The sequence below is a fragment of the Tiliqua scincoides genome, chromosome 7 (assembly GCF_035046505.1).
Source record: "Tiliqua scincoides isolate rTilSci1 chromosome 7, rTilSci1.hap2, whole genome shotgun sequence".
NCBI lineage: Eukaryota > Metazoa > Chordata > Lepidosauria > Squamata > Scincidae > Tiliqua > Tiliqua scincoides.
This window is the reverse complement of record NC_089827.1, coordinates 43762757-43778076: the sequence shown is the minus strand read 5'-3', so window position 1 is coordinate 43778076 and position 15320 is coordinate 43762757. Positions and strand designations below refer to the sequence as shown.

The window sequence follows — 15320 nt, the reverse complement described above, 5'->3', positions numbered from 1 at the left end:
ATCTGACTTAACTCCTCGGTCAGGAGGGGCCGTTCGGGCAGCGGTATCTGCCCGAGGTCTTCTGCCGTGAAGACAGATGCAAAGAACTCATTTAATTTCTCTGCCATCTCTAAGTCTCCTTTTATCTCCCCTTTCCCTCCCTCACCATCCAGAGGGCCAACCGCTTCTCTGGCGGGTTTCCTGCTTCTAACATATTTGAAGAAGCTTTTATTATTCCCCTTAATGTTGCTGGCCATGCGTTCCTCATAGTCTCGCTTGGCCTCCCCTATCACCTTCTTACATTTCTTTTGCCACAGTTTATGTTCCTTTTTATTCTCTTCATTAGGGCAAGACTTCCATTTACGGAAGGAAGCTTCCTTGCCCTTCACAGCCTCTCTAACTTGGCTGGTTAGCCATGCGGGCACCCTCCTGGATTTAGTGGAACCCTTCTTTCTTTGCGGTATACACCTCTGCTGGGCCTCTATTACTGTTGTTTTAAGCAGCCTCCATGCATTCTGGAGAGACTGGACTCTTTTTACCCTCCCTTTCAACCTCCTTCTAACCAGCCTCCTCATTTGAGGGAAGTCCGCCCGTCGGAAGTCAAGGGTTTTTGTTAGAGATTTGCCCGGTATTCTTCCCCCAACGTGCACGTCAAAACGGATCGCAGCATGATCACTGTTCCCCAATGGCTCAGTAACATTTACATCTCTAACCAGGTCCTGCGTACCGCACAAAATTAAATCCAGAGTCACCTGTCCTCTGGTGGGCTCCGTGACTAGCTGATCTAAGCCACAGTCATTTAGCACGTCAAGAAATCCGGTTTCCTTATCGTGACCAGAACACAAATTGACCCAGTCAATATGAGGATAATTGAAGTCCCCCATGATTACAACCCTGTCCTTCCTTGTCACCTCCCTGATCTGTTTCCTCATTTCAAGGTCCCCATCAGATTTCTGGTCTGGAGGACGATAGCACGCCCCCAGTATTACATCGCTGCACAAGCCTGGTAATTTAACCCACAGAGATTCTACGGTGGAGTCGGACCCACCTTCAATCTCTACTTTGCTGGATTCTATCCCTTCCTTAACATAAAGGGCCACCCCACCTCCAACACGCCCCTGCCTGTCCCTCCTGTAGAGTTTATAGCCCGGGATTGCGGTATCCCACTGATTCTCCGCATTCCACCAGGTTTCCGTTATGCCCACTATGTCAATATTTTCCCTTGTCACCAGACATTCCAGTTCTCCCACCTTTGCTCGTAGACTTCGGGCATTCGCATAAAAGCATTTATACACGGAGTGCCCCAGGATGGGCTGCTTATTCACTCCTTTGTCCCCGCATCCTCTCATTGTGCCAAACCGTCTATCACATCCCATCTCCCTACCTTTCCCAATTTCTTCTCCTACCCTGCCTTTGTCTTGTTGTTCTCTAACCTCCCCATCCTCATCCCATAGGGATGAGGAGTCCCGAACCGGATGCCCCTCGGCTCCTGTCGGCCTTCCCCCAGGGATCAGTTTAAAAGCTGCTCTGCCACCTTTTTAATGTTATGCGCCAGCAGTCTGGTTCCATTCTGGTTCAAATGGAGCCCGTCCCTCTTGTACAGGCCCCGCTTGTCCCAAAACGTTCCCCAGTGCCTAACGAATCTAAACCCCTCCTCCCTACACCACCGTCTCATCCACGCATTGAGACCCCTGATCTCCGCCTGCCTAGCTGGCCCTGCGCGTGGAACAGGTAGCACTTCAGAGAACGCTACCTTTGAGGTCCTGGCTTTCAGCTTCCTGCCTAAAAGCCTAAATTTGGCCTCCAGGACCTCCCAGCTACACTTGCCCACATCGTTGGTGCCGACATGCACCACAGCCGCTACCTCTCCCCCAGCACTGTCTACCAGCCTGTCTAGACGAGAAGTGAAGTCCGCAACCTTCGCACCAGGCAGGCAAGTCACCATGCGGTCCTCACATCCGTCGCAAACCCCCCTCTCTATGTTTCTAATAATCGAATCCCCCACTACAAGAAGCCCCCGACCCCCCTCCCGCCGAGGAGTATCCCGAGTGCGCTCGGATACGGGCCCATCCCCTGGAGAAGGGATCCCCCCTAGGGGATTGTTTCCCTCCTCTCCAGGATGACGTCCTCCAGTCCCGAGACTTCCCACCCGGGCAGCCGAGGAGCTGCTCGCCTGAGGTTGGGACGAAGCCTGATCGTCCCCAGAAGTCTCCCCACGGTCCTCCTTTGGCTGCCTGCGCTTCTCCAGGTCGGCCACCAAGGCTTCAAGGGAGCGGACGCGTTCCCTGAGAGCCTGGAGCTCCTTGCACCTAGGACACACCCATGACTTATGCCCCAGAGGCATATAATCATACATGTGGCACTCGATGCAGAACACTGGATAGCCCCCACCCTGCTGCTGGCTGTCTGACTGCATAGCTTTTTTGTTGTTATTGTTTTATTTAGGGGTCCTTTTAAAAACCGTACACTGGATAGCAGCCCTCTTCTGAAGGGAAGAGGAAGGGCAGCGTATGGGGCCCTGGCCTCCTCGCCCTGCTGCTGAACTCGCCCAGATGCTAAACTCTTGTGCCTTACCTGGCACTTAGTTCCCAGAGGCACTTGGTTCCCAGAGGCCACACGCGTCTGCAGAGAGCCTCACGCGATGGCCTGCCTAGCTTTATACTCCTGGCTGGCTCCTCCCCCTCCTTCCTTCCTGATTGAAAGGGGGCTGGCCTTCCCAGGTGAGTTTACAAAAGCTCAGGAAGGCAAATGGCTGCTGATGGGCGTGACCTACTCTGCAGGCTCCTGAATGGACTGCTTGGATTAGCCTAATGGGGCTCTTAATGGGTTGGGAATTGGCCCTTCCCCTCCTAGTTCTGTTCTCTTAGGCTGGACTGTTTTTGTAACCTCAAGCTAGTTTTTATTTGGGTTTGTTTAATTTATTGCTCTCTAGATCCTGTGTCCCAATTTACTGACCTGTTTAGGTTAAGTTCTAACTTAGATTAGGTTTAACCTGGGTTAAGTATAGGTTTAATTTAAACAAGTAGAAAACCTGCTTTTCACTTTATCCTCCTCCCTTCCTTCGATTAAGTGCTACCTTAGGTGCAGCTAACTTTCAGTTTTGATTTAAATGCCTGACCCTTGGGCACTTACTCACGAGTAGGACTCTGCTCTTACTCACGAGTAGGACTCTGCTCTTACTCACGAGTAGCCCTATGTACCTCCCTTAGGTGCTAACTTTCAATTTTGATTTAAGGTTGCTTTAAAGGTAAGGTTAAGGTTAGAAGACAGGGAGTTAGAAAGACAAAGCGTTAGAATGAGTACACTTACCTCCTCCTGCTGCTCCTCCTCCTCTCCTTCTCCAAAACTCAGAGGTCTCCTTGCCTTCTCCTCGCCCAGATGCTAAACTCTTGTGCCTTACCTGGCACTTAGTTCCCAGAGGCACTTGGTTCCCAGAGGCCACACGCGTCTGCAGAGAGCCTCACGCGATGGCCTGCCTAGCTTTATACTCCTGGCTGGCTCCTCCCCCTCCTTCCTTCCTGATTGAAAGGGGGCTGGCCTTCCCAGGTGAGTTTACAAAAGCTCAGGAAGGCAAATGGCTGCTGATGGGCGTGACCTACTCTGCAGGCTCCTGAATGGACTGCTTGGATTAGCCTAATGGGGCTCTTAATGGGTTGGGAATTGGCCCTTCCCCTCCTAGTTCTGTTCTCTTAGGCTGGACTGTTTTTGTAACCTCAAGCTAGTTTTTATTTGGGTTTGTTTAATTTATTGCTCTCTAGATCCTGTGTCCCAATTTACTGACCTGTTTAGGTTAAGTTCTAACTTAGATTAGGTTTAACCTGGGTTAAGTATAGGTTTAATTTAAACAAGTAGAAAACCTGCTTTTCACTTTATCCTCCTCCCTTCCTTCGATTAAGTGCTACCTTAGGTGCAGCTAACTTTCAGTTTTGATTTAAATGCCTGACCCTTGGGCACTTACTCACGAGTAGGACTCTGCTCTTACTCACGAGTAGGACTCTGCTCTTACTCACGAGTAGCCCTATGTACCTCCCTTAGGTGCTAACTTTCAATTTTGATTTAAGGTTGCTTTAAAGGTAAGGTTAAGGTTAGAAGACAGGGAGTTAGAAAGACAAAGCGTTAGAATGAGTACACTTACCTCCTCCTGCTGCTCCTCCTCCTCTCCTTCTCCAAAACTCAGAGGTCTCCTTGCCTTCTCCTCGCCCAGATGCTAAACTCTTGTGCCTTACCTGGCACTTAGTTCCCAGAGGCACTTGGTTCCCAGAGGCCACACGCGTCTGCAGAGAGCCTCACGCGATGGCCTGCCTAGCTTTATACTCCTGGCTGGCTCCTCCCCCTCCTTCCTTCCTGATTGAAAGGGGGCTGGCCTTCCCAGGTGAGTTTACAAAAGCTCAGGAAGGCAAATGGCTGCTGATGGGCGTGACCTACTCTGCAGGCTCCTGAATGGACTGCTTGGATTAGCCTAATGGGGCTCTTAATGGGTTGGGAATTGGCCCTTCCCCTCCTAGTTCTGTTCTCTTAGGCTGGACTGTTTTTGTAACCTCAAGCTAGTTTTTATTTGGGTTTGTTTAATTTATTGCTTATTGGGCACCCTACTGAAGGAATTTCCTTCCCTTGGATAGATGCATCATCTATATCCAGGTCAAAAATCCTCCTTAGTATTCATGGTGAGTGTTCTTTCCCCTCATTCTCACTGGTTATACATTGTTCTCCCTCCTTTCCTTTTTCTCTTCAGCTCAGCCCCCCACCCCCTATGTTCAATTTCTCTTCTTTGTTTTACTTTAGAAGAGCAAAGCTCTTGCCAGAAGAGGAAACAGCAAAAGAAAAAAGCCAAACAGCCAAGGAGGCCTCTTACACCAGCGCTAGAGAATGTCCGGGGATATTCCCTGCCCCATAGAAAAGCTTCCGGGTCAGCTATGTGACTTGCTTGCATACAGCCTGTTTTGTAGTCACCCCCTCCTCAACTCCAGTGAAGCTGGTTGTCTACTGGCAGAGATCATGTCTAGTATGAACAAATACAGCAATACCTTGTACAAAGTCTAGTTAGGAATCAGAGACTACTTTATACCTGTGAAGGCATTTTACGTCCAGGTGTGATCTAGTAGTCTAAGGCACATGACTCTCCCTGCTGCCTTTTCAGCATGTTCTTTTATTAAGCTACCAGCCCTTGATATTCTTCAGACCTTGGTGGGGAGCGGGAGGGGAGAGAGAGAGACAGAGACTGCAGCCATTCTGTTGCACTTAAAGCACAAGACAAATCCCTCCAAACTGCACTGTGTTTTATTCTCTTTCATGCCTCTGCTTCACATGCCCTGAAGTCTCAGACCTTTCTAACTGCAGGCAAAGCACATCGATGGCATCACATTAAACCCAAGCAGGAGGACCAAAGAGAGATAATGTAATCTACCATTCAAGTGTGAAGAGCAGACCTTTCGCACCTCTTCCTTCCCTTCTCACTTGGGTTGCTGGGAGTTTGCAGCAGAAGATATTTCAAGCCATTGAGTGTTATATTTCCAGACAGTTCCTTCCCTGCTGATGGAAGTCACGCCTGTTAAGAAAAGTGACTTCTCTGCATCTCCTCCTCTGGGGCCAATTGAATGGAAGAAATCTACCCCTAAGAGTAGACGTAAAATTAATCCCAGATGGGAGAGTTCAGTGATAGATTATGGTGGAAAGAGGTAGAGCCTCCTTTTTCAAAGGCAAATCAAAGCTGGTGATAGAAACCTGTGGGTGAAGTCTTCAGGAGACCAGAAAAGGGGGGTGGCAGGGGACAGTGTCCATCATGCCATTTTAATTCCTCCCTTCCTACATCACTTGGGGGTACTTACATAGCTGTTGGAGGGAGGGATCCTGTCCCTCTATAAGCATAAAACCTTCTCCCTTGCCATACTCAATTTGTTTTTAATCCAGGCAATAGGGAACTCTCTAACCTCCAGGGGTCCCCAGAAGTGTCCAGGAGGAGAAGCAGAGCTTTAAGGGCAGGGCCCTGATGAATGACAGAGACCTCAGGCTGGGGGGGGGGGGTTTCTCTTAAGTTGTCACAGTGTTCCAAAAGCCAAATCCACACTTAAGTGAAATTTTCTCAAAGAAGGGACTTTTACAGTTCCGTTTTCATTTCCCTCGTAAGCATGACAACACATTTTCCCTTTCACTTTAGCAACTTGGAAGGGGACATTCTGCCACACAGAGCATCTTAGGCTTTATATCTACAACCACTCACCTGGGTAGTTTTAAAAGCAGGTCTCTAGCCAGAAAACCATTCCAAACTAAGAGTATAAATGGCGGCTCCTGTATCTACTAGTAATTGGACTAGCATTTCCACACTTCCCACTGTACCCCCAATAAAGGCTAATGGCAGTGCTCTGGGAGTTAGGCAGAAAACCTTGGGGTGTTGGCTTCTGCAGCAAGTACTCTGCAGCTTTCTATGCTCAAGTAAAATTGGACACACACGCAGCTCTGCATTATAGGCGAAGCTGAGCATGGAAGAAAGAAAAATCTTTCACTGCGCATTTGTCCCAAAGTGCTTCTGTCTGAGGCTGATATTAGGCCCAAAGTTCTGTCGACTCACTCACTGAACATGTTGCACTGGCAGGGCTCCCATCTATAACCCCAGCAAACTGTCTCTTTGAGGCTCGGAGCAGAATGCTGCCCCTGATAAGCACCGCTTTTCTGGAAATAAGAGATCTCGCCACCTTATCTGAAGGAAGCAGAAAGGAAAAGGTCATTCTCTGCTAAGTGCAGAGATTCTCACCTTGAAAGCTTTCCCTTTGATTGGCACAGAACATCCAAGGTTGTGGAACTTTTAATCAGATGCCTGCATAATTACCAGATCATTATTAATTATATCAGAGAGCTCTGAGGAAAGGCAAAGCAAACAAAAGGCCTGATGGAGTCTCTTCTGTTGCTGGAAGGAATTAGTAATTACAAGCCAGAAGAGCACTCAAGAGTAGGGAGCAGAACCAGAGTTGTCATTCCAGGCTGGAAGTGTGACACGCATGCTAACACAATCAGGTTCTCTCTGCAGGCAGAGATGGGAGGGGCTCTGCGAGACACAGAAGTGAGATTCTTCCCCGAGTCATTCCTCATGCACACAAAGATGACATCAGTTTTCAAAGCGGAGCCACACATGCCATTGAGCATACCAAGACTCCACAGGATGGCAACCTCTAAAGTGCATTTGCAGTTCCAGAGGTCCAGTCAAGTCTAAGCCTGGGGATTCCGTTTGCTTAAAGTAATGCAAAATACCTTAAACATGCATTTATAGACTGACGATATTCCAATGCCTTGCATATAACCATAAAAGATTTTACCAGTCAACTCATGCATACCTATGTGTCGCAGCATAACCTGAGTGGCGCAGCTGGCAAGCTATTTGCATGGAAGTAGCTATCAATTCTCCCTGGACAACTAGCCAACACAAGGCTGATTCCATTGCACTCCGAAACACCTTGATGGTTCATTGGATACCACCACTGACAGAGTTCAGGGGTCAGCCTTGTTTCTGACCTAGCCTACCTTTTACAACATCCCTTCTGTATTTATTCCATGCTTTTCAAATATGCTAAATCAATTTTCAAGAACATTAAGAAATCATTAAAAGTATGTCAGAAAATAAGACCTCCACAGATCCACAACAGTTGGAGTAAAACCAGCAAAATTTGACATGATGATCAAAACCAACTGAAACAATTTTCAAGCTTGCACCAGAAAACTGGGAAGCATGACTAACCCGATATCCCTGAATAGGACATTCCATAGGTATGATGGTACCACTGAAAAGGTCCTGCCTGGCACCTGAACACCATATTTTTATGAGCGGCAGCTTAGAAAGTGGGGCCTCTGTGACTGGCTTGTATGGGAGCAGGCAGTCCTTAAGGTAACCTGGTTCCCAGGATGTATTGTATCTATAAAGCAGGATCTCACAATTGCACCCCAGTCTTAGACTGCATTTCCTTGAATGGTTTGGAAGCAGACCTATGGCAAAGAGACACGTTCTAAACATTTAAACCCATGTGGAGTTCCACATTCCCGATGTATAAACCACGTTGCTAGTGTATGCAATGCCACCAACTTTTCAGGACTGCAGAACCCTGGGGTGCCAATGCTGCACATGCAGGCGCCGCTGACCCAGTTTATATGCAGTGCCGAGCATGTAAAACAGTACGGGAAATGTTGCTTTATAATACACCCAACGCATGATGTTTGTTCTGGGCATTAGCTCCCTTCTAGAGCAAGAGAGAGTTACCAATCACCTCCTGAGTAGCAAAAAAAGGTACAGCTCCTTTCCCATTTTTGTTATAATTTAAACAGTGCTTCCCAAACTTTTAAGCACCGGGACCCACTTTTTAAAATGACAGTCTAGCATGACCCACTAGACCAAAAAAAAAGGAAAAAAAGAGATCTAGAAAGAAATAATTTGTATTTTTATTTTATTAAAATATTATTAAAATTAACAGCCAACACTGATTACAAAGAACGGCACAATAATGTGGCCAAATTAGTTCAGTGGGCCTTATGTAAAAGGTTCAACATACCCGCTTCAGAAAAGCCATGGCAACACCAGGTAGAAAGGGTAGTAGAAAATGAAGACGTCAAAATCCTGTGGAACTTTCGGATACAGACTGACAGAGGCATAGAGGCCAATACTCCAGATATTACCATCATAGAAGCCAGGTGCGTGTTAATTATCAATGTCACCATTCCTGGCGACTCACGAATTTTGGAGGAAGAACAGGAGAAAGTATCCAAATACCAGTGCATAGAATTGACACGTATCTGGATGAAGCATGTAAAAGCGCTGCCAATAGTAATTGGTGCACTAGGGACAATATCAACAAAATTTAACGATTATTTTGCACAACTGGATGCTCCGGCAAAAACATCAGTCGAATTACAAAAGACCGCCATAATTGGCACAGTGTCCATCCTTCTTCGGTACCGCATCTACATCTAGATGTCAGGCGGATGTCCGTGTGGATGAGGATTTACCAGCTGATAAATGTTGTGTTTCTTGTGTGTATATGATCATTAACAGCTGTGTTGTCATTGTGATGTGAATTAATAACAACAACAACTATTATTATTATTATTATAGTGCTGTGCTCTTAAGGCTGTTGGAGACCATACATATAGTTGTGTGTATAGACATTTGCTAGACTCTCCAGGGTACCCAGAAGGCTGAACTGGAGAGCAAGATGTGCAGTTTAGGGACTTCCAGGCCAGGAAAAGACTGAAACTGGGTTCACATGTAATCTGTGGCATGCCAATTACAAGTTTACAAGTTTACAAACTGGAAAATGTGACATTTTAATTTTGGGGGTATGAAGATGACCTCATACCACAGGTTCCAGCTAATGATTTTCCTTTTTTTCTGCAAACTGGAAAGTGTGCTTGCAAAGTTTTTTTTTTTTTAATATTTCAAAAACCTTTTGCAACCCATCAAAAATCAATTTGTGACCTACTGGTGGGTCATGACCCCCAGTTTGGGAAACACTGATTTAAAATGTTACAGCAGGGTGGCTTACAAGATTCCATATAACAACATTTAAGAGCATCAACAGCGAGAACAAAACTGTGAGCAGGGCACAGATAACCAAACAGAAGAAATTCAAGGAAAAGCCAACAAAATCAAAAATGTCTTAAGAGCCTGCTTAAAGGAGGGCAGTATAGGGGACAGCCTGATTTTATGAAGGAGTGAGTTCCAAAATGGGGGAGGGGGAGGAGGCCAGGACACTGAAATGATCCTGTCTCAGGTTCCCAACGACTGCATCTCAGACAATGATGGGATGCCTCTGGGGGTGGTCACAGAGAATAGACAGAGTGATGCAGGAGCAGATGATCCTTCAGACATCTAGTTCTCAAGTTACCATTGGTAAATTAATTGTGTTTAGCTGAACTATTGGAAGGGGAAGACCTTGGACCACTAGATACTGTAGTTGCAAAGCATGTGTGTCAAGTGTAAATGTTTTAAATGATATCCATTTGAGGGGCAGGCAGAAGTAGAGAATCAACACCTCAGCTACAAAACCTCCTTAGCAGCAAGCCTGGCAAAATGGCTGCTGGCTTCTTGCATTTGTGATGTGTAAAAGGAAAGAGAGATTGTTAACATATTCAGACCTCCCAAGTAACAAAAACGTGGGGGGAGGGTTCAGCATAAATGTCAGTGTAATCACGCTACTCAGAGCATCATTAGCACTAGATATACCTAAAGACTTTTTCTCTGTCTAACTGTATCTGAAAAATGGCACTCATCACTCCTTAGTCTTACATGCTACCTTAAGAGCATGGAGAGGTGGGATTTATATATCTGCATCCAGTCTCACCATGCATTTAAGGCAACAGACAAAATAGATCTCACTCAACTTAAGCACAACAGCTATTTAAAATATCTAAAACCATCAACAACGTCACAATTCAATGTGTTTATACAGTTACCGCAGCCTAGTCTTATCTGTGAAAGTCCTTGCAAGGTCAGGTCACCTTTGACATTTTCCCTAAGTGCCAAACAAGAGGTACGAACGCATATCCCTCTGGGAGACTGCTCCATAACCGTAACACTACTGCCATAAAACACTCTGCTCCTTGCTACAGGAATTCTGCTTCCCACAAGGAAGGAATACAGAACAGGGCCCTATGAGACTTAGCCAGTGGGAGGTTCACACAGGGAGAGGAGCAATCAGAGGCATGTTGGACCCAGGTCCTAAAGGTCTTTTGCAGGACAAAGTCAGGTATGGTTATCACTGTGTGTCTACAAAGAACCCAGTCTGAACCCAAAGAAGCTTGGAAAAAAACTCAGACTGCATTCCCACATAGCAGAGGATATGCAAGAGGCTCTCCTTGCAAGATGATCACCTCTGGAAGAATTCTGCTCCTAAGGAGTTCTATTTTGATTATGTGTCCAGAGTGGGGAAATGCACACAGAAGGGGCGGTTCCTGCCTAATAGCTAAAGGAGAGGGTAAGGATGTCTGGATTCATCAAGCTGCTGCTTTCACAGCACTGATCTCTTATGCAGAGGAAAAGCAGGGAGTGAGAAAGTGGAGGGCAATCTGTCCTATAACAAATTCTAGCATTTGCCACCCTTTGGAGCCTCAGCTGGAAAACGTCTGAAATGGCAACGTGGACTCTGCACCCCTCACCTCCAACAATGCAGGAAGCCAATTCTTTTTCCCAGCTGCAATACAACCAATCCATACCTGTTGAAGATATCGCCAGAGACTTTCTGCAGATATTGAAGTGCATCTGCTATCTGATGAATAGCTTCTTCCCTGCGAAGGTCTGGCTGGATGAGTGGCACTGAGTAGGTCTGCCCTTCCAGAAAATACTTCTGGGTTGTGGTACCCATTTTTGCCTGAGAAGAACAATTAACAGTAAAGTCAAGTTTGGCAACTGCTTTCTTTGCTGAATTACAAGTCCCGAGTGCCTGTGACACCACCTTTTTTCCCCCTGGTGGCAGCAACACTCTCTTTAGTTAAGAAAGGCTAAAGAGAGCATCAGACACTGTGGGTCATAGGATTTGGCAGTCCCATCATCAAAATAAGTCAAGAGCCTTGAGACGTATCAATTCAGAGAGACAGGCTGGAGCTCTGCAAACAACCGAGAAAAGAAATGAAAGCCATCTCTTAAAGTTACTGTACTGGGTTCAAAACGGAATATGAAAAAGTGACAGAAGTGGGCCAAACGAGTGTAAGAGGCAGCCCATTTGAACCCGGCTACATCTTGCTTCCCTCCTTCAGCTCAGCTGGCAAGGCGGCTCTGTTGCATATTCCTGTTGGGGATGGCAGGGAGAAGAATTGCAGCATTCATGAAATGGCTGCTTCCCCAGATCAAGAAGACAGATTCTACAAGCGTCAAAACCCAAGTTTATCTTGCAAAACTCACCTGTGCCTTTTTATAAACTTGTAAACATAAAACCAATGAGAAGGTAGTTCAGCATCCATCACGACAGGAAGGGAGCATGCACTATTCATTCCAAGTACTTCACAGTGGGAAAGTATTAAGGACATAAAAAGAACCTGGTTATTCAGGACAGCCTCTCTGAACACACACGAAGCTCTTCAAACAAGTTTAATATTAGCATGACATTTCTGACTGTGCAGCCTCTGCTACTTTGCTAATCTTTCAAACCCTATTTGCATTGCCCTGTACTTTATTGATCATTCTGTATGCACTTCTCTCCAATGGGAAAAGCATTCACATTCTTCTCCAAGTGAGCAAAAATCAGATAAACCATGCAAGAATACAGAAGAAGATAGATTCAGCAGAGTTACTTGAGGGTGGAGATGTGTCAGTCTCCAAGTCAAGCACTCTTTAATTTGCATTTATTTAGAATTAAGCAAGAAGGTGGGAGATAGCTAGGTAAAAGGAGAGGGAAGAGATGACGTCTATTTATATCCTGCTTTAATTAAACTGTGTTTCACAGTGTTATTAAGCAGCAATCAGGGATGCAGATGGTACTGATTTGATTGGCAAGAGTTTCAATGCACTGAATAATAAGAAATGTTGCTCCTATAAATAGGCCTAATCATCATCTGATGGCTGGAAGGAAGTGTGGGGGGGGGGGGGGAGAGAGCATAAGTATAGGTGTAATTAGGCCCTTCAGCAGGCTGCACTTCAAGTTGTTCTCATTACCTAGCACTTGTCTAAACACAGCTCTGGTGCTCACAAGCCTGGATAAGGATCATAAGAACCAAGATCAACTTACTTCAAACAGCTTTTGCCTTCTTGCAGGACACTCTGGCTGGTCATTGTCAAAATACATCATTCTGCAGCCAGCTGGTCTCCCAAGATCTGAAGTGAGCAAGAGCCCCACTAGGGATTGCATCTACAGCTGTGACCCCCTTGCTGAGTCTCATGGTAAGTTAATTCAACCAGGCAGCCAGAGTTCTCCAGATGCACAGAGGTACTGGTAGAAGAGGCAAACAGTAGGGCACCTTAACAAGATCCAGCCGTCATCCTTACCCACTAAAGAAAGCCACAAGCACTAGTGCCCTGTAAACTGGGACAAACAGGAAGGCGGATTTGGCGACTGGAATGCAATTTTTACTTTCTGCTCTGATGCAGGTAAAGAGCGCAGGTCAGACTCATGAGAAGAACACAGCGGCAAGGGAACCTTCTCAGGTCATTCTGCAATCTAAAATGCCCATTCCAGCTTTTTTTCTCATGAAGGTTTTTCAGGACGTGCTATCGCAGAATGGCACGAGGCATTACCGTGAAAATCATTCAGAAGTCCAGTTCTGGAGAGTGGCAGAAAAAAAAACCTAATCACGCCAACATCAACCAGGAAACAATGGCTATGTTAACCTCTCCACACATACACCCACTTAGCATACTGGATTCCTGAATTCAAGATCACCCACACTCTCTGGGCTACAAATTGACTTGCTTTATCCTCAACACAGTTTTGGTTTGCATTACTTCCTGTAAGCCTGAGAAACTGCCCGAAGGCAAATATAGAGCTTTGACAGAAGTTGGCTGGATTTCAGAATTTGGTCAATTGAACTTGACCAATTCTATCTTTTCTAAGGCCAGTTCTCCCACTCAATACTCAGACAGCTTGTAAGTGGCCATGTTTAATTTCCACTAAGGATAAGTCTCTGTTAGGCAGCAGAAGCCTCCAATTCCTTTCAATCCTGATGCTAACCAAGCTGGAGTATTCTGTGAGTGCTTTACAGAAATTTCCTAATTCTTCTCAGATGATCCTGTGGGGTTAGAAAGTACATCTGTGCCTTTCCTGAGTCTAATTAATGGCTCAACACTTCAGAGCCCTTTGTTGAAATTCCTTCCTCCTTTTTGGCATGAGAAGCAAAAATGACAGTGACAGCAGCTTCTCTGAACACCTGTTGTGACCCTAGATCAGTGATTTTCAACCTTTTTCATCTCATGGCACACTGACAAGGTACTAAAATTGTCAAGGCACACCATCAGTTTTTGGACAATTGTCAAGACACACCTTTCTGTTGGTGGGGGGCTCATAACTCCAATGGTCCTATTAATAAATGACCCTCCACCAAACTCCCGCAGCACACCTGGGGACCATTAGCAGCACACCAGTGTGCCAAGGCACAGTGGTTGAAAATGGCTGCCATAGATTTTATAAGTAGGTATGGATTAGTCCAATTTCACTAGGGGTGGTGCAGGGCTGAAAACTCTTCTCCATATGAAGCTGCTTTCAACTGCTAGAAGACAGAACCTGGGAAATTTCCTGTTAAAAATTGCTAACCAGGGCAATAAACTTCTTGATTTTCCTTGCTTCCTTTCTTGAGTAAGATGTGGCTCTTTCCATTTTGAAATGACTTGAAACAAAGGATTGCATCAGAATTATGTCAGATTTGGGGGGGGGGCGGAGCCTTGCCTGGCAGTATACCAGGCAAGTGGAGAGCAGTGCTTGCCAAAGGAATTCTAGATTTTTCTACTGCTTGTGTTTGTTTTTGCCAGGTTTTGAAGTACAACATTTACTTCCTTTTATATTTAACTCCTATAAAGGGAAATATCCTAAAAAGAAAGACAGACTGAGACAAAAAAAACCCCACATACACAAAAAGTGAGAGAGGCTGAGAACCAGCGCCTCCGGGAGTCTCTTTCTCTGCTCTGGAACAAAGCTAAATTTACTTCTTCTGTCTGCCCAGCTACGTGAAGACAAAAATCCTGCCTCTAGGGATGTGACAGTGGAATCTGAGTGCAAAACTCCAGCTAAGGTAGAACTATTTCTTCTTTAGACACTCCAAAAGGGAGAAAAGCGCATATTGTTGCACAGGGCATTTGCCATTCATCAGTGCATATGGGGAAGTAAAGCAAGCATTATAAACTAGACACCTATCTTGGTAAACATAAAACCGATTCGTGCCAGGGTACCCTGACTGCCTGCAGTTTGCCAATGCGTGTCTGTATTTATAAGCAGGTGTTTCTATTTCACACTTCATGGTGCTTGCCATCATTGACACACAGGTGCACGGGGCAGCAAATCAGGCAGCATGCCAACTGGCTTTGTAACTAGGTAAAGTTGCTGATTTCTCTTTTTCCCACCATATCCCAGGCTCAGTTGTTTTATTAAAGGACAACATGCCATCCTTCAAGGCGAGCTCTTAAGGCAGAATCACAAGTTTTAAAAGCCACTATATCACATAAAATATTCAGCAGAAAAAGAACACACGGTGTCAAACCAGATAAAAGCAGAGGAACCAACAAAAGCAATATAAATGGGCTTTTCTGGGAAAGGTATTTCATTTATGGGACACCGCTGAAGAGGACCTCTCTTTGCCCACCCAACTGCAGAAGACAGGGAGACTTTGAGAAGAGTCTCTAACTATGAATGTAAAACCCGAGCAAGCTCATGTTGAACTAGGCT

General features: G+C 45.7%; 1 protein-coding gene across 2 annotated transcripts in view; it reads right to left on the bottom strand.

Annotated features, from left to right (window-relative positions):
- The window catches only part of WASHC1 (WASH complex subunit 1), a 50967-nt gene that overhangs the window by 30035 nt on the left and 5612 nt on the right, over window positions 1-15320 (bottom strand). For both annotated transcript variants that reach the window (XM_066633198.1, XM_066633197.1), the window contains exon 2: window positions 11170-11324. In XM_066633198.1, the coding sequence (XP_066489295.1) occupies window positions 11170-11318 (149 nt within the window). In that variant the 5' untranslated portion in view covers window positions 11319-11324. The remainder of the gene's footprint in view (window positions 1-11169; window positions 11325-15320) is intronic.